This window comes from Adiantum capillus-veneris, chromosome 2, assembly GCF_014529385.1.
Source record: "Adiantum capillus-veneris isolate H3 chromosome 2, ASM1452938v2, whole genome shotgun sequence".
Taxonomy (NCBI): domain Eukaryota; kingdom Viridiplantae; phylum Streptophyta; class Polypodiopsida; order Polypodiales; family Pteridaceae; genus Adiantum; species Adiantum capillus-veneris.
In genome coordinates this window covers 115,718,491-115,739,881 of record NC_140932.1, presented here as the reverse complement: position 1 = coordinate 115,739,881, position 21,391 = coordinate 115,718,491, and the positions used below count along the sequence as shown (strand labels likewise).

Below are 21,391 nucleotides of genomic sequence, written 5' to 3'. Positions count from 1 at the left end.
GATCAAGTTGGTTAGAGGGTTTGATAAAAATCAACACATGCCAATTATGTGTCATGATGATATATGACATAAACCTCTCCATGGTTATTCACACTTGCCTGAAGCCATCCATGCCAACATGGATAGCTAGAGGTAGGTATTAGAGGAAGTATAAAATTCATCAATAAATCTATTAGAAGGTTTGTAAGAAATTGACATATTCCCCTATGCTACTATTCTTTTTTATTGAAACATCTCCCTTCCTTCTAAAACCTCCTCAATCCATCCACACTTGTGTGGATGGATAGATGAAGGTGTTAAAGAATATACAAATATCAATAAGCAAATGGGTTAGAGTTAGTTATCAAAGTGTAGACAAATTGATCATAAAATCATGAAAATTCAATTTTTAAACCACGGGAAACCAAATGTTCATCATCTTTCTACCTTGTGGAAAAATAAATTATCATTGAAGAATTGAACAAAACTTGCCCATGCCGGTGAGGATGGATAAGGATAAGTACCATTACAATGTGCAAGTCTACTAAACCACTCATCATTCACGTGTCTCTAACCTTCGAACTCTGATCCCACTTCGATAACCACTCTCCATTCACCTATCTCTAGCCATCCAGGCTAACGTGGATGGCTAGAGGTAGGTGAATGGAGAGCGGCTTGCGTGGTGGGGGTAGACTTGCAAAGTGCTTTAGTACTATCTCAAGCCATCCACGTCGGCATGGATGGCTAGAGGCAAATGAACCGAGAGTAGTTTAAGTGGTGGACATAGGCTTGTAAACTATTTAAGTACTACCTCAAGCCATCCACTGCGGCGTGGATCTCTAAAGGAAAATGAATGAAGAGTGGGGAGTAGGCCGCTTGTAAAGTGCTTGAGTACTACGTCAAGCCATCCACACAGGCGTGGATGACTAGAGGCAGGTGAAAGGCGAGTGGTAGGATTGGCTTGCAAATTACCTCAAGCCATCCACACTAGTGTGGATGGCTAGAGGAAGTTGAATGGAGAGTCATATACAAAGAGTAGCCGGTAACCTTGGCCCCGTGTTGAGACAGATCCATAAACACATGTCTATATTCTAACCCTTGTTCCCGTTTATTCTCCCACATTAAATGACCAGTTTAATATGAGAAAATCATTTGGGTTGGTTAGATATTAGATTTTATGACAAGTGATGGTGGGCGAACAAGGCAATGCATGTGATGGTGGTGCATTCACAGGTGATGTGCGCAAGGCACAAGTAAAGGGAGCATGTGATTAGAAAACATGGAGAGGGGGCGAGAAGATAGAGGAGGCTCTTTGCCCAGAGCCTTTCTCTCTATTGTTGGCATGCGTCATGGATTTTCTGGTAGGGGGGACGGGCGAACACAAAGGGAGAGTGCAGTCCGAGAGAGAGAGAGAGAGAGAGAGAGAGAGAGAGAGAGAGAGAGAGAGAGAGAGAGAGAGCGAGCATATGAACAAAGGGGGGGCGTGCAGGAGATGATGGGAGATGACTCCAATTTCTTTGGAAAAGTGGCGGGCGAGGAAGGAATCTAGATAGATTCCGCTTATTGAAAGTGAACCGAGCAGTAGGTTCAACTTTGGAAGCATTTGTTTAGGAGGAATCACAAGGAGATGTTTCTTGGGAAAAAGCAAAACAGAAGGCTGAAGAAGGAAAAGGTAAATGTTAGTGAACTTTTCATTCGCTTGTTCAAACCAAGGCACAATTTTTGCAAGTTTGATCGAAAGTCAAGTTTGTTTATAGCTTTTCGGCCTCCGAGAACAAGCAAGCATGCCAATTCAATTAAGAAGGACTCTCTTGGTTTGAAGGTTAGCTATTGTGCATGGCCATCCTCATATTAAGAAAAAAACAAAGGGAGGAATAGGATTTGGCCCTTTGTGTTGGGAAGTGGTGCCCTACTCATTTGCACTCAAATTGTCACATACTTCTTCTTTCATCCGTGTGTTTGAAGGAACCTCCGTGTGTTTGAAGGAGACCTTCACATGGCAAGCTTCTCAAAGATTACACAATAGAGCAGAGTGGTGATCTACACACTTGGACACAAGCAAGACTCGGGAGATTGGTCCAGGGTTACCCATGCCTTGTTATCAACTTGCATTAAGTAAAGCCTAGAACTATACTTTGTTAAGCCAATGATGATAAGCCTCGATGTGAGGCGGTAGACATCCATCTTGTAGTCCTTAGCACCTCAAGGCTCTGCCTGAGCTTGAGGTTGTTTTGTAATTCTATGTGGTGCTTAATACAATTCACTCAAAAATTGTGAGTTTTGAATTAAAAAAAAGATTAGGCCCTTTATGACTACTTTATGTTTCAAGGGTACTATTTGTAGCAAGAAAGGAACCGAGAAATGTAAGCTAACCTCTCATGACACTGAAGAGTTATATTTGAGAGATGGACTAAGACCAAAGAGCGTTTTTGTATTCTATCTTTTTGTGTAGCTTTATAGCATTCGCGATACCTTGAAAGGCTTGCGTTTTGATACCTTCGTCTTGGCACCTTATGCATGTAAAGCAATCACTCTCTTTATTATATTGGCTTAATAATGAACAAAGCATCAAGCTTTGGACCTCTTGTGTAATACAAAAATTAGGTGCCCTGGTGATTGAGATGAGGTTTGAACAAACCAAGTTTGTTCCCACAAACGACAACTCCCTTGTCAATAGTCCCTAGTATAAGCCACATGATGCATAGGAGAGTAGTACAAGCCCCATGGCTCATTCGAGGGGATCGCGATCCCCGCTTTTTATGTGCACATGTCAAAGCGAGTTAGACCTCGACAAAGGGAAATATGGACACTACATAGGCCAACGACCACATATCACATACAAACCACCTGCATGAACTATCTTACCTACCCAATGCTCTATACAACATAGGTCTAGTGTAATTGCATCTACAAATTTTGAGCCCCATTAGTAATAGTAATTTCACCTCTAAGTTTTGAGATTTACCTCTAAGTTTTAAGATTTACCTCCAAATTTTCGATTTGAAGGTAATAATACCAATTAATTTAAAAAAAAATTAGTGTGAAAACTTTACATATTGTCAATTTACCTTTATAACGTCTCCTATATAGGTTTTCCAAGTTGTAGGAAAACAATTTTTTTAATTTTCGAGCACCACCTCGCGACATCCATGTGGCAAGCAGGAGGTCTTAGGTTCGATCCACACCTCTCAAGGTGAGTGAAGTAGAGGTGAACTCGGGGCGCCATTTTTTGCCACGAGTTCATCCCGAGTTCACCCCCTAGTTCATCGTGCGATCGGATGGTTGATATCAAAGCCGTTCTATGTGCCCAAATTTACACCCTAGATCCCTCCTGGCTGACCCAGTGTAGTGACGAGACACCCCCCCCCTCCCCCCCCCCAAAAAAAAAGGGGGGGGGGGGACGAAAAAAGAAAAGAAAAAAAGGAAAGTGTTATTTCTTTGGGTACATATTGGTAGCTTCTTAGTTTATTTAGCGGAATCTCCACAGATTCCTTGCTTCACTACGTCACTGTCCCTTGCCCCTTGCTCTTACGTTTCTCCAAAACGCTGGTTGCGTATTCGAACACAGGCATGTGGAAAGTTGGTTTTGATGCACATGAGTTAACCACTCAAACCAACCTCGTTCGCTGATCACATGAGAATGATATGTATTTAAAAAAAATTAACCCGTCGTCTACTCCTCAGACTACCTGCACCTGCACCTCAGCTTACCTGCGCGTCCTCGTCTCCTGCTCTTGCTCCTGTTTCTGTTGCGCATGGACGTCTCTGTCTTCCTCCCGCAGCTCAGCTTGACTTGCTCGTCACCGTCTCCTACCCACAGGATCTTGCAAGATTCCCCTTAATGGGAACTTTTCGCAAATCGTAGGGATATACTATACTTGTATCCTTTAATTTAAAGTCTCATTGCATGCGGAGTTTGCTGCGAATGAATGGTCCGGATATATCTCATTTTATAATGACCATCACGACGAGCCGACTCTTGAGCTGTATCGCAGGCCACCATTATTCCTGCTAAAAGCGCACCGTCCCATGCATTGCATACTCAGGAGCGCGCAGCCTCAATATCATTTCCATTAGCAGATTTTCAAATGGACGGTGACGATTCTGTATCAAAACAGAGCTCGAATCGGCCAACCCCAGCATGGCGCACTTCTCCACTTATACGCCCATGTCAAGACTTGCTTTCTCTCTTCTCTCATCATCATCATCAGAAGCCGAAATCTTCAACTTCTTCCTCTTCCATCCAAGAAGACCCTCACTATTGGGCAGCCACCTTCACGCTTGGTCAAAACGAAGCTTCAAGCCCTTCGCCTACTCAAGAAAATCATCACTCTAATTGGATGCCCATCTTCAAGGTAGGTGGACAACAATCCTGTACTCTGACTTCAAGCTCTTCACCTCTCCCAAGAGATCGTCACCCTTGGGCATCCTCCTTAATCAAAGTCAGACATGAAGTTTCATGTAGCCAAGCTTCAAAGTCCTTACCTAGCCAAGAGGTTCATGAGGAGCAATCTTCAAGGACTTCATCTATCCTAGGAGATCATTCAAACTCTTGGGCACCCGCCTTCTCAGGAACTCAGGTGTCCCATAATCATGCTTCTTTTGCATATGCAACAAATGTTTTTTCACATAACCAACTTTCTTTTGCAGATTCAACAAGTAGTTTTGATCTCTTGTCTGCAATTTATGAGTGTGAATTTTGTCCTAGGAAGTTCTCGAGCCCTCAAGCATTTGGTGGTCACCAAAATGCTCATAAAGGAGAGCGATTTTGCATGCCGGGCACTCGAAAAAGAAGAAAGCTTTCCCGAAGGCTTTATTGTTACCAACATCAGTTGCAAGATTCTACTACTTTAGGACACATAGAGCAAGATAACACTATGCATGTTTCGTCAAGTTGCATTGCTATGGATAGTAGACTAGAATGCCGCAAGCATCATCAAATCCATATTCTTCAAGCAAAGGAGATGAATTTGAACATGGAACATATAGAGAGGCTTTCTAAGGAAAGTAATCACAATTCTTTGCCATCCCAATCCTTGATGCAAATAAACAACTCATCAATGGCCAGCTTTATTGTTGATTGTGTACCTAGTGTCTCTTTTCACAAAACTTTTTCATCAAAGTCCAAGAAAGAAATATTGCTCACCTCAAAATCCCTTACCAAACACAAATCTTCTTCTGTTTGTACTTCTTCTCCCCTAGCAACATCAAGGTTGACAAGTATACTTCCTTTTATTCACTATCAAAACCCTCTTTCTTGAGGAAATAAAAAATACCTTTTCACCAGATTTTCACAATGAAGAAGACATATGTGATGCAAGCCCATCTTTAAACATTCATCTTAGCTTGGAACTATGCATCTCTTTGTAGTATTACATAGAAATATACTAAATTTTCACAAATGCAAACTAATTTGATTCATACTTGCTCTTACAATATCATGGTATCTTGACATAGTACACACCATGCACCACCACATCTCCAAAAGTAAATACATTTCCCCAACCATGCTTCACTCGCTCAGTGTCGGCTATCATCCCATGCTTGTTGACCATAGTGTGTTAGCTTTCTTTCTTTCTTTGTATTTGTAGGAGACTTTAGCACAACAAGATAGTCTCCAACCTCCAACAAATCTACGAGGTGATTGCTCTATCCTGAGTACCTTGCATCATCTTTTGATGCATTTTTACGATTAGTAGATCTCCTATGCAAGGCTCTAACCCGTGCAACTTCCATGCTTGTGGGATGACTTAGATCGATGCACTTGTGCCAACTCTACTCAACACAAAATAAAAAAAAGTATGACACACTACAAAAGAGAAAATGTGTAGGGCTTGTGTGACTAAAGCCTAACATGCAGTGTGTTTTGCATGTACCTTTCACAATTTCACAAGCATATGCACTACTATCGACATAGCTTTATCTTGACTTCCACAAAGAGTGTGTACGTTCTACACAGCTTATCTTGACTTCCATATAGCTTATCTTGAATTCCACAAAGAGTGTATTTGTTCTATCATCTGTCATCTTCCAAGTTAGCCACTCAACAATATCATGGACATTTTGTAGATTAGCACCATTTGCATCCAATTGCTCAACTACTAGAGCCCACTTTTAGAATACCTGCACCATCATGCTCTCCCTTGCTTTGCCCACTTCCAAAGAGTCTCCATAGCACAATTCTTCTTATTTCTTCAGTAAATAATTTCTACACAAAATGACCCATTGTTATATAAGGGGAGTGGCATGTAATAATTGCAGTGAGAGTACTAAAGTAGAAGTTTTGACATAGTAGTAAAGAGTAATACAGATTATACTTTATACGTGCATGATACTTAGAGTATTAGTTGGTAACACATGCTCACATATAATACATACATGCTCATACATAGTACATAGTGTTTTTGTTAATGTAGAGTAATGCATACCCTAACATATGTTCTCTTGTGAGATAGTACAAAAAGTGAACACACTTAGAAACACAGATTAGTACTAAGAGAATATAGGGTGGATCACATACTAACATAAGTGCTAATATTCCTTAACACTTCATTGCACATGATAAACAAAGGGGGAGTAGGCACACAAATGACACCTGATTATGGCACACATCTTAATATAGTAGCTGACATCAACTACTACAACATGCTAAGATGAGCGATCATTCCATACCACTCGCATATGCTAGCATCCACAATAGGATAGTACTAATTGGGCATAATACTAACATGGTACACACATACGAACACAAATTAATACAATTACTACTTAGAGCATAATACTTGTTAACATAAATAAATGTACATACTAACATATACTTGCCCATTAGTACTAATGTACTAATGGGTGGATTGCACACGAATGATAAAAAAATAAGACACCCCCAAGAGTTTATAATTGTAAATTGAGTAAATATCTACAAAATTGTTAAAGAATGCCTAAAATTGGGTGAATATCTCCACAAATCCTTTAGAATAGTAAAAACTCAAGCAATTTTATGTTCTCAAAATTTTAAAAAGTATATATTTTCTTCAAAAATAAGAAAAAATCAAATTTGATGCATAATCTCCCCTTAATTTTTTACCTCCTAAGCTAACATGATAATGCATAGCCACATATGCTCAAGCATATGCTATTGGCGGATTGATTGAACGAATGTCCACCTGATCGGACACTTAGCCGAGCACCCATTAAGGAAAATTTGGACTCTCATTAAAGGGGTCCTAAAAAGAGGTTTGACTTTGCCTCTCTTGTCTAAAGTAGGCAACCTAAGGAAGTACATAAATACTTTGTCAAAACCCTATCAACCAACAAATCATTGAAAAGATCTTAAAAAGTAGGTTCTAAATCCCCAAACTTTGACAAATTTGGAGTTAATTTGTAGAAGTTATGGCCTCCTCACTGAAGCTGAAATATAGGGAGAGATTCTGTTTATAAAACGGAGTTGTCACATAAAAAAATGGAATCTTCTAGAATATAAAGAATCTGATGGCATGCTATATATCAATGGATAGGTCTCAATGAGTACATTCTAAATCCAAAAGGTCCGATAAGTTTTGATTTTAGTCCAAATTTGAGTACATTTTAAATCCAAAAGGTCCAACAAGTCTCAATTCCAAAACTTGCATTGTGTTTCTCTTTCCAGGCTATCTCATTCAAATATAAGCATTGTCAGTTCTGTTGTGGTTTGTGACTACGCATTGGTAAGAATAATCTTTAGATGAGTGTTAACCCTCACGGCACACGGACACCCTATGATCTATAAACGTTGTATTATTTAGAGTCAGGTACCGGGCTTGTCGGACCAATAGGAACAGGGTTAGGGTGATCGCTGATGACAGGCGCACTCTAACTGGAATATTCAAGGAGTTAGTTGGCTAAGAATGGGCACCCAAGTGTGAATAGGGTGAGCTTATATAAAAGCCACTAAACCTAATTTTTACTCATTCTCTCATTTGTGCAATAGAAGAGTGCTGTTGCTCCATCTCCATCTCCATCTTCTTCTTCTTCACCTCCTCGTGTGTGTGTGTATGTGAGAGAGAGAGAGAGAGAGAGAGAGAGAGAGAGAGAGAGAGAGAGAGAGAGAGGGAGAGTGTGTGTGCGATCGAGCATTAGGAAGGCAGGACGGCGGCGAGGCGGTTGAGCGCGGCGTAGCGGCGTCTCCCTCTTCTTCGCGGCGCGGGAATCCTTCATTCGTAACTACGCAGGAAGGTGAGTGACACACCATTCTCCCTTGTGAGCTTGTCTGTTGTATGACTATGTGCTAGGAGCCTTTGTGACTCGGACACGGCGCGTAGCAAGTCCCTAGCCTTGACATTTTTGGCGCCGCTGCCGGGGAGCTGCTGCGCGTGAAGCTCCTATGGCGACCTGTAAATTGTATTGAAGCTTTTTTTAAAGTAGGAAAGGCGAGGCTTAAGTTTGATCATTGTTGTTATGAAAAAACAGTAGAGAAAGACACAATGTTGTTGACTACATTCAAGTTTTCTGTGTTCTGTTAAGCTCTGTTTTGTTAGTTCTAGTAAGCTCCGATTTCAGCTTACACAGTTAGCATTTCTTGCGTTTCTGCGTTTTTTTGCATTTTCTGGTTTGCACTGCACAGTTCTATCAAGTTTCAATTTTCTGCATTTTCTGTGTTTTCAGGTTTGTGCACAGTTAGGCGCACAGTTAGTTAATTAAGCATGCTAGTTTTAAAAAAAAAATTGAAAAATAAAAACGTGAGTGAGGGGGAGGTTAGATTTTCGAAAATAAAAAACGTGAGTTATAAAAACAGACGGGTTGGTTTGTATAAAAGTTAGATTGGGATCGGGATCATTTCACCAAGCCCAAGCCCAAGCCCAAGTCCAAGCCTCAGTCCTCAGTCTTATGATATATACTAGACTCACTCTTATATATATACCCTACCCCCTCAAGAGGGAATGAGAGCATGTGGGACAAGTCCTCCACTCTCCTCCCTTCTCTTCCCACTTGCACCCTTAGACTTGCTATTTGGAGCCTAGTTCCCCAGCTAGGAAAAGACTGTTTCGGGCTTTTCTGGAGCAAAATAGAACCAAACGGTGGGCTGTAAAGCACAGCGCGTCCCTCCTAGCGATACGCTCGTTTCAAGCTATCACACGGCCCATTCCACGACACGCTCTAAAAAATATATCAAAAAAACAAACAAAAAACACGCAAAAAACTAGTCACAAGGCCTCCTAGAGCAGCTTTTTGACACCTTAGGGTATCAAAAGCACATGCACTTACGCTTTGGGCGGGTGCTAGAACACGAGCATATTGAGGGTGCCTCTGTTCATAAGGATACCCATTACCCATCCACGATAGGCTCTAGACCCTCAGCGTGGACACAAGGTAGCACCACCCAAGACCCTAAAATAGCCGCTAGTGATTCCTCCTCCGACTCAAAAATCATGGAAGCATACCCTACCCAAAACACTGAGAGAGAAGGCCATGCACCTCCCGAAGCTCCACAGCCTAGTACTAGTATGTTTAGCCGTTTCATGGAAACATTAGGTAGAGCTACTCGCTCGGAACCTGATGCAAATGAAGCACACGAAGGGGGTGGGGAAGTGGACTCTCCTTTCACATCGCACGTGGACCCCACACCCCAAAGAGTGTCCATGTGGATATCTTGCCAACTTCTTACCAAGAAGGCCCTGTTGAGCTGCCTCCTTCAGAAGTTCCCTCTAGAGTACCGTTGGTGACAAGTAAAACCACAGGGAGCAACATTGCTTCTACCTCACAAGAAACCGTTAACACGTCGACTCTAGAAGGATTGTTCATTAATGATCATTGTACATACGACCTCCACACTGAGGTGTTGACGGATCTACACTCTGGCCACGCCTACCATGTAGGATGGATAGAGATTGTACAATCCACCTCTAGTGCCACGAGCATCGAAGATCAACAGAAAATGATCTGTAATGTTATCCATGGCATTATTCAATTAGAAAGGCAAAACCGAGGGGTAAATATACTCTCAACTGGCCCCATGAGATTTCTGGATACGAGCAAGGCTCAACAGCCTACTCTATCACAAATGGAGAATCCTCTAATGAGCCCCATGGACCCATCTTACGTCATTTCGCCTGGAGTCTCTATGCAATCTGAGCCTCCGAGCGACAACTTTAGCTTCCCTAACTTGGCTCAACCCTCTATTAAGGAAAACACAGTGCTCACTCCAGGGATAAGCCTGACAGAGAATGTACCGATGACATCTACGGTTAGCGCAGTGCCACTACCTAGTGTCGTAGTACCTAATATGGGGCCTCGACCGTATGTGCCTCTAGCCCCTTATGCACACATGGCCCCCACACCTCCAACTGTACCACTTGTTTATGCTCCTCGAGTGCCGCTCCCTAGCCCTTATCCGAGTGGACCTATGCCTGGTTATGTTCCATATCCTGCATCATCCACACATATGCCAAGACCGGTACCCGTCCCTCTCCCACATATGATTCCAAGAGTACCTCCATCGGCCCTGCCTCCTCACATAGGTGACTTGGCAGCGTTTGCTCAAACCATAGGTCGATCTATCGCGGAAAATATGCTTCATGCATCTGATAGAGAGCCTAGAAGTAAGGCAGTAAAAATTGCCAAACTCACGCAAAAATTCAATGGGGACGAAGATGCTAGAAAACACATTGAAGTGTTTGAACAAGTATGTGATTCCTTAGGGGAACGCAACGAACTACATAAGTGCAATGCCTTAAGCTTGACATTAAGTGGGAAGGCTGGAGATTGGTATAGAACCCTAAGGGTGGACGAGAAAACAATCTACCCTACCCTTCGAAGGTTGTTTCTAAAGGAGTACATACGAGAAGGTGTGCTTTGGGGTGTAGCATCTCAGCTATAGAAGGCCGAACGTAAGGAAGGAGAGTTAGTAAGGGACTTCATTAGTCGTCTAAAGCACTTAAACTCTTGCTGCCCTGTAAATGAGCGCTTCAACAATAACCAACTGCTTGATCGATTCATTCGAGGGTTGATGAATGAAGGAATCTATAATGGACTAGTGATTAGAGGTATCATGACCTGGGAAGATGTCACTGCCAATGCAATCCAATTAGAGGACAACTTGATGATAGCAGGCATGAGGGTGTCTACTGACACGAGATCCACTAGCTCACAAGCCATTGAGTATGAACCCATGACTGCAAAGCCCACTGCCAATGAGCCAAAGGTATTTGAGACATTCTTGACAGACCTCACCAAGGCAATCCAAGAGTCTCTTAAGGATAATCGACCCCCTCAAAATAGTCACATGTATCCAAGAAGGGAGCAACAATGGTGTTCCATTTGCTTAGGTCCACATAGCACTAGTGAATGCCCTACGTTAAGAGTAAAATTTAATGGAACTTGCAACGAATGTGGTAGGTATGGTCACCAAGCTAAGGATTGTTTAATGATCAAACGTATGATGGCAAATAGACCACCTGTAGCCTGGACGGATGCGCCTCGAGCTCCTGTATTGATGCCTGCTCCACCTGTTGAGCAACTACCGCAACACATGGTCCCTAGATCTCAAAATGTTGTACAAGCTACACCGCTACCACCTCCTGTGCTAGGACCGCAGCCCCCGCATCCAAGAGTCGCCCCTATGAACCAAGTGGGTTGCGAGCCATCAAATGCTTATGCAGATGGTTGTGAGGAGGAAATAGACACTAGTATTGCCTACAGACTTGATACATTGGAAGAGTGTCCTATATACTAGATGGAAGATTGTTGGGGGCAAGTCAAGCCGGTTTATCAAACTGCTGCTCTCGCATCCAGAGGTCAAAATATCAACACCCAGGCTAGGAGGCCACCTCTTCAATGCTACGAGTGTGGTGGACCACATCGAGCAGCGGAGTGCCCTATTAGGCTGCAAAAGAATGCTGCACATATGCAAATGAATCAAGGGAGCACGTCTGCAATGCCAATACTCACATGTAATCATTGTGGCATAGATCACTTGATTGCCCAATGCCCCTATAACCCAAATGCGCCTAAAATCACACCCCTAAATTTGGTCGAAATTGCTAGTGTGACATCGCCAATACCACCCGTCGCACCCGCTTATGCGATTACGCGGTCCATGCTTCAAGGGCCAGGCCATATCCTCGAAGAGAGAGATACCGCGTCAGTTATCCAAGCAAAGAAAAAGAAGACACGAAGGAAGAGGTCGCGGAATACGGGAAATTCAAAGCCAAGTTCCAAACAAACATAGGAACAGGAGATGACCCCGTGTATATGAATGACCTCGAGGATGATTCAGATTCAGTCGAGACAATGGAGACTAGAACCAATACCACAAAGGGAAAGACCGACAAAGAAAACTGTAACATGGAACCAAATGAAAACCGAATAAGAGAAAACCATAAAGAGCCTCTGAAAACACCACAAGTGTTTCCAAATCCAATCCAAGTCCCCCAAGATAAACCGCAGGGGCAAAAAGGGAAGAATCATAAAAAGAAGATTGGGACGTACCCAAACCCAGTAGACGAGATTGAGCAGGTGAAACATCTAAGAGGTTTAGTGGAGGAGACTCAAAGGAAACTAGAACCAGAACCAGAACCCATGCATGTCAAAATTCATGACACAGTGTTTCCCACGCAAGTTCATCCACCCCACATGAACCATAGACCGTTAGCCATATCTAGTATCATCCAAGAAGGGAGTGAGGACGGGACATCAGAAAGTGAGCATACACCCTTCTTGTTGGAAAGGATGTTTAACGAAGGAATACTTGATCCCATTGAGGAATATGAGATTCCATCCTCACCAGTTCCTAGTCAAGGACCTACACCCTGCAAAATGCCAATGAATGTTGCCAAACTAGTGGACTTCATGTCTTCCGAGGTCCGAACCACGATCATAGCAAAGCTGTATGGAGATCCTGAGTTATTCCTTGCACTTCGAGCATTCCTTAACGGAGAGCTACGAACGGGATTACCGCAGTTTGCGCAACCAAATAGGCCTGGCTCGATTATGATTGATGAGGAAAATCATGTGCAATCACTTGACTTAGATGGACACGAGTCTGTGATCGAGGTACCCATTAACGAATTAGGGCAGTATTTTGAAGGCGACGAGTCTAATGCGACCCTACCCATCACTACCAAGGGATTAACTATAAAGGGAATTCTTGATGGTGGTGCGGGAGTTAGCATCGTTACAAAAGATTGTTGGGAATCCATGGGAAAACCCCGCCTCAGTGTTACTAACATTGTGGTAAAGATGGCAAATGGTACAATAGCCAAACCTATGGGGATGCTCAAGGATCTTAAGATCAAAGTTCTAGGACACAAGGTACGACATACGTTCATTGTAATGGATTTCTCTAAACACCTTATGTCATATGAAATGATTTTAGGATGACCATTCATGAGGGAAGAACAAATGGTTCACGATTGGTCTAAAAATCATGTCTATTTGCAATTCCAAGACTCTGTCCTTAGAGTGGATTTGGTGACTGGTAAGGTACACCCCTTAGGGAGTAAAACCATTATTGATCATCGCTCTGACACCACAGTTCACTCGGCCCCACTACAATACTGTTACACTTGTAAGAAGGATACATACATTGGCCAAGATTCTCCTTATATGGATATCCTACCTGGGATGACTGAGTCAGACAATGTGGATTGGGTCCACCTAGCAGCAACCATAGACACTTGGGGAAATAGGGGGACAACCTGGGTACCACTTGAGGGGGATGAAATGCCTGTACCCTTAAATATTCTACAAGCAATGCATATCGCTTCCGACAAGACTCATCCTAATGTAACGAAGAAAACATACAAGTGGGTCCCTAAAGCTTCTTTAGTGACCATAGCTAGTGCTAAAAAACAGAAGCCTTGTAAGAAACGTACCACTCGCTCCAAGAAAAGTAAGAAAATGTTGTGATGGATCCCTAAACGACTATTGGAAGCCCAAGGCTACTATCAAGGAAATGATCAAATCTGGGTGCCAAAACATAGATTGTGCTCTTACCTATCACCTAACCCAAGTGAGCCCAATCCCGTAGCTCCAAAACAAATCAATGATCGTGGAAAGAAAAAAATCACAGAATGCTACACACCTGCTCCCGAGCTAGTTTGGGTACCAAAGAAAGAACGATTTGTTCCACCTAGCTCAGGAAGGGGGGAGTCCCATGAAGCTTCTAGCTCCTCATGTAATACATCCATAGAGGTAAAAGCTTCTACACAGCCTCCATCTATAGTAGTGGACCTCCATGAAGCTACAAAAGAATCCACACCTCCCAGTGTTCAAGAATCACCTGATGAACCACTTCAAGTTCGATCCTGGGAGAGTACCTTACCACCCTTGCAACTTGACGAGGCACCTAGGGTAATAGAAAACTACTCGCAAAAATCCTCACCTATTACCAACTGGAACAATTGGTTTCAAAGGGTGACAAGCTCATTTCAAACGGTATGATCTACCCAAGGAAGGGGGGAGTGTTTGTGGACATCCATTATTCACTTGCTTCCCTCTCAACCTTTCTCCCTGACCTCTATATCTCCCAATCTTAGGGAATGCACATATAAAGCTTTATACTCACAAAAAAAGAAAAAAAGAAAAAAAGAGCAAGAGCAATTAGCAAACGAGTATGCACATTAAAAGTCAAAACATTGACTCAGACCTACACATGTCACATCTGGTACAGTGAAACAGAAACCTATGCCATAAAACACCTTTGATCCTCATCACTTGAGTGATGGAGGGTAGGTAAGATTAGTACGATAGGAGTGTTTCTGTTTTAGAGTTGAGAGATTAGCGAAGTTCTCTTTTCCCACTAATGTGCCTCCTGGAGGTATTCCTTTTGTTTCCTAGTGTGTACAGAAGCGTGTTGCTATTGATAGGCTTTGGACCTTCATGGAACCTTTCTCTCGTTCACACTTCAAATCAATCGCGACCATCAACACAAACAGGTGTTTTATGTCCATTAGCATTGCCCTTATCTTTTTGCATCCATGTTTGTCTGCTTTGATTGTGATTGGTAGCATAATATTCAGCGCATTGGCTTAGTATCAAACATTTAATTCAATGTAATGTTTTGTCATAATCACTTGTTTAGGTTTAAAAATCAAGCAGTCCGACTAAGCTAGTTTGACCAAGCTAGGTATTAGAAATCTTCTCTTAATACCATGGGGAATGCCTTCCTAATAAGCAATGGTTACTTAGGTTCTTAATCCGATTTAGGCAACATTGTATGAAATGTACTAGGGCTTTCTAGTGGGCTTAACCCTATTGACCTTTAGCTTAAGTATTATAAAGGGAGTTTACTAATGTGATGAGCCTGGGGAGAGTAACAGTGTTATATGACCCCCCAAAGTTACAAAATTAAAATGCTGAAAATGAACAAACAAAAAATCAAAGTGCCACAATGTAAAATTTTAAGCTGGAAGAGAAATCCCTGCTTAAATTGGTACTTCACTCACATGTATCGCCTATGGTACTAGAGCCCTAGAGGTTCCCAGTGTGGGCGCTTTTCCTTGAAAAGCAAAAAACCCAAGGCATACAAAATAAGCACACACATCATAATTGAATCAATGTGAGAAGACTTTGGGGGGTCAAAGAAAAGGTAATCAGTCAGGCGATGATTTCATGAGAAATTCCTTTTATCGTAGCTTAACTACAAAGTCTTCTAGGTATAGCCTCTAGTCAGCCCTCAAACATCAAATACTTGGCTCTCGCAATTAAACAACTTAATTGACCAGAGAAAATTGAGAAGTTACCCATGGTATTAATAGTCGAGCTCTAGTGCCTTTTGACCGTTAAATTAGCGACCCCGGACTTGTTTAATTTTTTACCTTTACATCTGTTTATGCATTTGATTATATTGCAATTCAATGTTTATTGCTGACAAATTGTCTAAAATTCTGTTACCAATCACTTTGTCTGTCTATTGCATATGATTTTTAATTGTATATGAGAATGCAATTACTGTGGCAATGTTGTTTGATTTTGCAGTGATTGAAGAAGACTACGCACATCCATGTCGACTGCTCTCCCATCTCGACGAACGAGCTTCAACTGGATAGCTTCCAAGGACGGAATCTACATCAGGAAGGGGGGCATGTTAACCCTCACGGCACATGGACACCCTATGATCTATAAACGTTGTATTATTTAGAGTCAGGTACCGGGCTTGTCGGACCAATAGGAACAGGGTAAGGGTGATCGCCGATGACAGGCGCACTCTAACTGGAATATTCAAGGAGTTAGTTGGCTAAGAATGGGCACCCAAGTGTGAATGGGGTGAGCTTATATAAAAGCCACTAAACCTAATTTTTACTTATTCTCTCATTTGTGCAATAGAAGAGTGCTCTTGCTCCATCTCCATCTCCATCTTCTTCTTCTTCACCTCCTCGTGTGTGTGTGTATGTGAGAGAGAGAGAGAGAGAGAGAGAGAGAGAGAGAGAGAGAGAGAGAGAGAGAGAGAGGGAGAGTGTGTGTGCGATCGAGCATTTCGAAGGCACGACGGCGGCGAGGCGGTTGAGCGCGGCGTAGCGGCGTCTCCCTCTTCTTCGCGGCGCGGGAATCCTTCATTCGCAACTACGCAGGAAGGTGAGTGACACACCATTCTCCCTTGTGAGCTTGTCTGTTGTATGACTGTGTGCTAGGAGCCTTTGTGGCTCACACACGGCGCGTAGCAAGTCCCTAGCCTTGACAATGAGTACTTAAATTATTATTTTATTACATTCCAACCATAGGAGAGTGTTCCTAAACCATAGGGCAACCCATATGGACCTTGATCATGATGGATCGTGATTTTGGTACCTTGTCAGATTGCAAACATACTTGGTAGGATATTGCCCCTTAGGTGTCTTAGATCTCCTCCTACAGTTGCATAGCATTTGGACTTTGTTTGAGTGTCAAAAATGGCATGATGATCAAAAGCAATGAGAAAGGATATATGCAAACTTTCCAATCATTGAGTGGTGGTTTGCTTCTTGAGTTGATGCGTTTGTCTGTTAGATTCACTTCGTGAGGACTGATAACCTCAAAGAGTCTCCTGGCCCATTCGAGTGACTTCCTTGAGTATTTACATATTATTTTATTATGAGATAGCTATACTAGAGACGTACATCACGACACCCGCTAACCTTGGCACTGTTGTCTGAGAATGATCCTTAGATGGTGACTGACTTAGTGTGTTTTTAGAGCGTTAGTTTCCAAAGATTTGTCTTTCCATCCCATTTACATCTTAGCACTGAAGCAGTTAGGCACAGGGTTTACTGCTTGGTAGAGTCTAGAAGTCAAAGACGTGCTAGATCTATTCTCGAGAGATAAACAAATTTGTAAGTGAGATAGCCAAAAGCATTTCACTCTATGATTTTATTGTTATGTCTAGAGTGTTGTTTCATCTTTTTTTTTGACTTTATTAATTTGTACTGTTTTGTTTGTTTTTCTTACTAGTTTTATCTCAGTACATAGAAGTAAGGTTAGTAGAAACTACCACCATCAAATTTGGACTGAAAGATCAGGGTAAAAATTGTTGAAAACCATAAATTTGACAAAATGACCATAAACTTTGAAAAATAAAAAATCTGATGGTCAAAATTAAAAAACTCATTGAAACACAAAAATAAGTTCAAAGAGGGGATAACCAAACCATAGAGAGTCGCTCAAAAGTTTCATGCAACTTGGTACAGGAACATGGATGGTGTTCCATGTCTCCCTGTGACTACTTGAGTACAAACTGATACCATTGAGTCCAATGTGGTTCCACATCACTGAATATACACTTTTGGTGAGAAATTGACATTGAAACCTCACTCAAATCAAGAAATTGGGCAAAAGGCACAAAAACCTTGAAAGTTGACCAAAACTTGGGGCTTGAGATCCAAATCAAACATTAAGTGAAAATCTGACATTTACAAAGTGCAAGCATATAACTGAGCAAATTTCATGTTTTGATGTGGTCAAACATGGATTGCGATCCATGTACCTATTGATCATCTAGAGCTTAGATTTGACCAGTGGGTAGCTGATACCATTTAACAATTTTCCTAAAAGGAGTAGTAGCAAAAAAAGTAAAAAGCTGGCTAAATAGCCAAACATCAAAAACTAGTCAAAAACCGCAAGGAGATAGAAAAAAATTCTTTTGACCAACACAAAGTTATTCAACTCTAGAAATAAGTGGTGGAGTAGACTACTTACACTGCAAGTAATCGATAAGCAAAAATAGGTGTCCTGATCTGACCTTCGCGTTCACTAGGAGAAAAGCACAGGATTCATATGTTTTTTTTAAGGTTTTTCTTTGGCGAAAGCATGTCGGGTTTTTAATGCAGTGTTTTGGAGTACCATTGATGGCAGATAAGTATACCAAATGCAATGAAGTTCATGGTTTGAGTAATCTAATGCTCTGGATGGTGTATTTTGGAGCTCATTGATTATTTATGCTATCGCGACCAATAAGGCAAGATATGTATGTTGAGTGTTGTGCTTAGCGATGCTTGGTCAGTATACAAGCCAAAGGTGGTAGTGCTCATGAAAGCACAAAAGGTTCTTGATGGAATTATATTTTCATCGACTTGAAAACATTGATTGCGGCAATGTCCAACACGAAGGTGGTAAAGATGCTTTGGAAAACATGTGTTGGAAAATGCTTTGGTCGATATGAATATGCTCGACAGTATGCCAAATTAAGTGGCCTCCCCGATCGGCATGTGAATCATTGCCTGAGTTGTGAGCTAGAAATAAATCAAAATTAAAATCTATTTTTTTAAAAAAACATGTCCAGTAGGATAAAGGAGGCTACCGATGAGAAGAAAGTCGGTCTATAGCGCCGATCCGAGGAGGGGCCATTGCAAGGATCGATAGAGGAGGAGGGTAGCGCTGTTGAAGAGGAGGCCGAGAGGAGCCTGAGAGAGGAGGATGGGCGGTTGAAGGGAGTTGACAAGCTGACACCATTGACAAGATATATAGAGAGAGGCCAGTAAGGGCCACAGAAGGCAAAGGTTCACTATCGTCGTCAAAAAAGAAACATACTTTTTGTGATTGAGCAAGCTTTGGCAAGGGCGAGCAGGAGGAGAGTTGGCTGCAGAGGAGAAGGAGGAGCGGTAGAGCAAGGCGTCAAGCTGTGAACATGAGCTTATACCAAGGGTGGTTCAAATACATTAGCCGAGTTGCTGAGGGCCGAGATGGGGCTGAGTTGTAGGCCGTTCACGAGCAGAAACGCAACACCAGTGCACTATTTAAGGGCGGAGCCGTGATGAGACGAGAGAGAAGTGGAGAGGTTGGCAAGCCTCAATCAGGACACTAGCAGTAGGATAAGCGGCTAGAGGGAGCGAGGATAAGCGTGAAAATATATAAGTGTTGGAGAGCCTGACAACATTGCACAAGAGAAGAAGGGATTTTTTTGGGGGGGTTCACTATGTGTAAAACTACTATATCACGTGTGTTCATGACATGTTTGTAAAACCCCTTATCTGTGAGTTTTGTTAGGAATATAATGTACCCTTTTCTTTTAAAATCTGTAAGTTTTTTTCAAATTTGGAAAAATAATGTCCTTCTGTACATATATTTCTGTAAGTTTCAAGAACTTTAAATACCCTTCTGTTGAACTCACGTGATAGGTTACATTTTTCTTAGGTGACCTCCCCGGGGGGATTATCAAGTTGGGCGACCATTTAGGAGCAAAGTCAAGGATTTTGAGGCTCTACTGCCATGTCACTAGGAGATCATTCCCAGGCAAAGGAATCACAACTTGGAAAAAGGTGGTCCACATTAATTGGGAAGTGAGATCCATGAAGAAGTAAAACACCAACAAAAGGGCAAGGTGAACACCGAGCTGCCATGTCATTAGTTGATGCTTCCATAGCACTTCAGATGTCGGGCTTTGGCTGAAGGATAATAGTGGAAGTCAAAAGAAGTAAAGCAAAAGAGAGGTTTTACAGAGGTTCTTTTGACTTCAAGAAAGATTGAAGCAACGAAGGTTTGTGCTCATGAAAGTAGTCGAGAAGAGAAAGGGAGGGGAATTGAGGCCATAGATCTTTGGCGTTTGCACTTCCACTCATGATCTCAGCAGAGTTTAGAGCACATGTTGCCTATTGCAATCAACTTTCTTTTGTATTCAGATCTTGAGTTCAATAAGTATATCTCATACCAGTTTAAGGTTTCCATAGTGTTTTTTGTACCATATTCTCTTGTGTTGTGTATATCTCTCTAACCGTCTTCTACAGCAAGCAGCTTGGTGCTGACCAGCTCAACTTGTGAACATAAAATCCCCCAACAATGTCATCAAAAGATTTGGCTGAGATTTGAGTAGTTGATAGCTAAGCCATAGACAAACACTTTTCTCAAAAGAAGCATTGGCAAAAAAGTTCAAAAGAAGGGTAAAAAAAATTAAGGTTTCTTAATTCCAAAATTTTACAATACCCCAAAACCACAGTCTAGAGACACCCTTATTCTAGAGACCAAAGGGAGTTCAAAAGAAGGGTCAAAAAAATTAAGGTTTCTTAATTCCAAAATTTTACAATACCCCAAAACCACAGTCTAGAGACACCCTTATTCTAGAGACCAAAGGGTGACAAAGACCTGACTTTTGAGAGGCCTAACCAAGGGTTGAAAGGGATAATTTGAATTAATCAAGGCTTGTCAAAGACTATCTTGAGAGGTTGTGAGTGAGCCTTAACAATGATAGATCATCCATTACCAAGGTTTTCTACTTAGAGACATGCAACCCGCAAGAAATGCTACAATACCTTTGACATTGGGATTGGGAGAAGACCTAGAGATAAAGAATCCTCTCATCAGCAAATCGAATGTGAGATTCATAAAAAACAGTTAATCCATGAGAGTTTTTATAGATTATTCTCATGAGGGATTGTATAGGCTCACAAAAAGGGATACTCATACCTTCTACAAGTGTGTCGAGCCCTATGCTAGAGAGTTGATGATCCATAAGACTCTCTATGCATTCATGTATACAAATACCCAAGGAGTATAGGTTTTGATGCTAGATAAGTATGAACAAGAGTACAAACTTGTTGATACAATTGACTTAGAGAGAGATACATACAGGGGTACTCCAATCTCCATGTATATTTGGCCGAGTGTCACACATAGATTTCAAACAACGCATGAATGTTCAACAGGGAGGTGGAAAGTGATGGTGCAACCAAAGTCGGTTTGTGCAGAGAAGTGCTCCATGCCAAGCTATGGGTGCTAGCAGGCGCAAGACAAAGGGCCAAGGCCAATGTGGAGGACCTGGGTAGGTAAATGATAGTGGAAGTGTATGTCGAATGTGTTTTTTTGGTCACAAAGGCCACAAAATGATCCAACAAGGGTGATAGGTAAAGGTGCTCGATATGTTGATTTGGTGCTCTAGAATATGGTCTTTGAGGTGCTCTGCAAATTGGTCCAGACGGATCCTCAAACGGAGTCTCGATGTGAAAGTTATGATTGTTCGAAGATGGAATGCTTT

At 41.9% G+C, this 21,391-nt stretch overlaps 1 protein-coding gene across 1 annotated transcript; it reads left to right on the top strand.

Moving 5' to 3' along the window:
- The first annotated feature begins 3,995 nt into the window (after positions 1-3,995).
- Positions 3,996-5,255, top strand: LOC147463432 (uncharacterized). Its single transcript, XM_086528825.1, has one exon. It carries the CDS (start codon positions 4,068-4,070, stop codon positions 5,238-5,240), a length of 1,173 nt encoding a protein of 390 aa, XP_086384951.1. The 5' UTR covers positions 3,996-4,067; the 3' UTR covers positions 5,241-5,255.
- Positions 5,256-21,391: the final 16,136 nt, after the last annotated feature.

What these genes read in the sequence shown, in the direction of transcription:
- LOC147463432 (XM_086528825.1), top strand. Translation starts at nt 4,068, where the DNA reads ATGGACGGTGACGATTCTGTATCAAAACAGAGCTCGAATCGGCCAACC.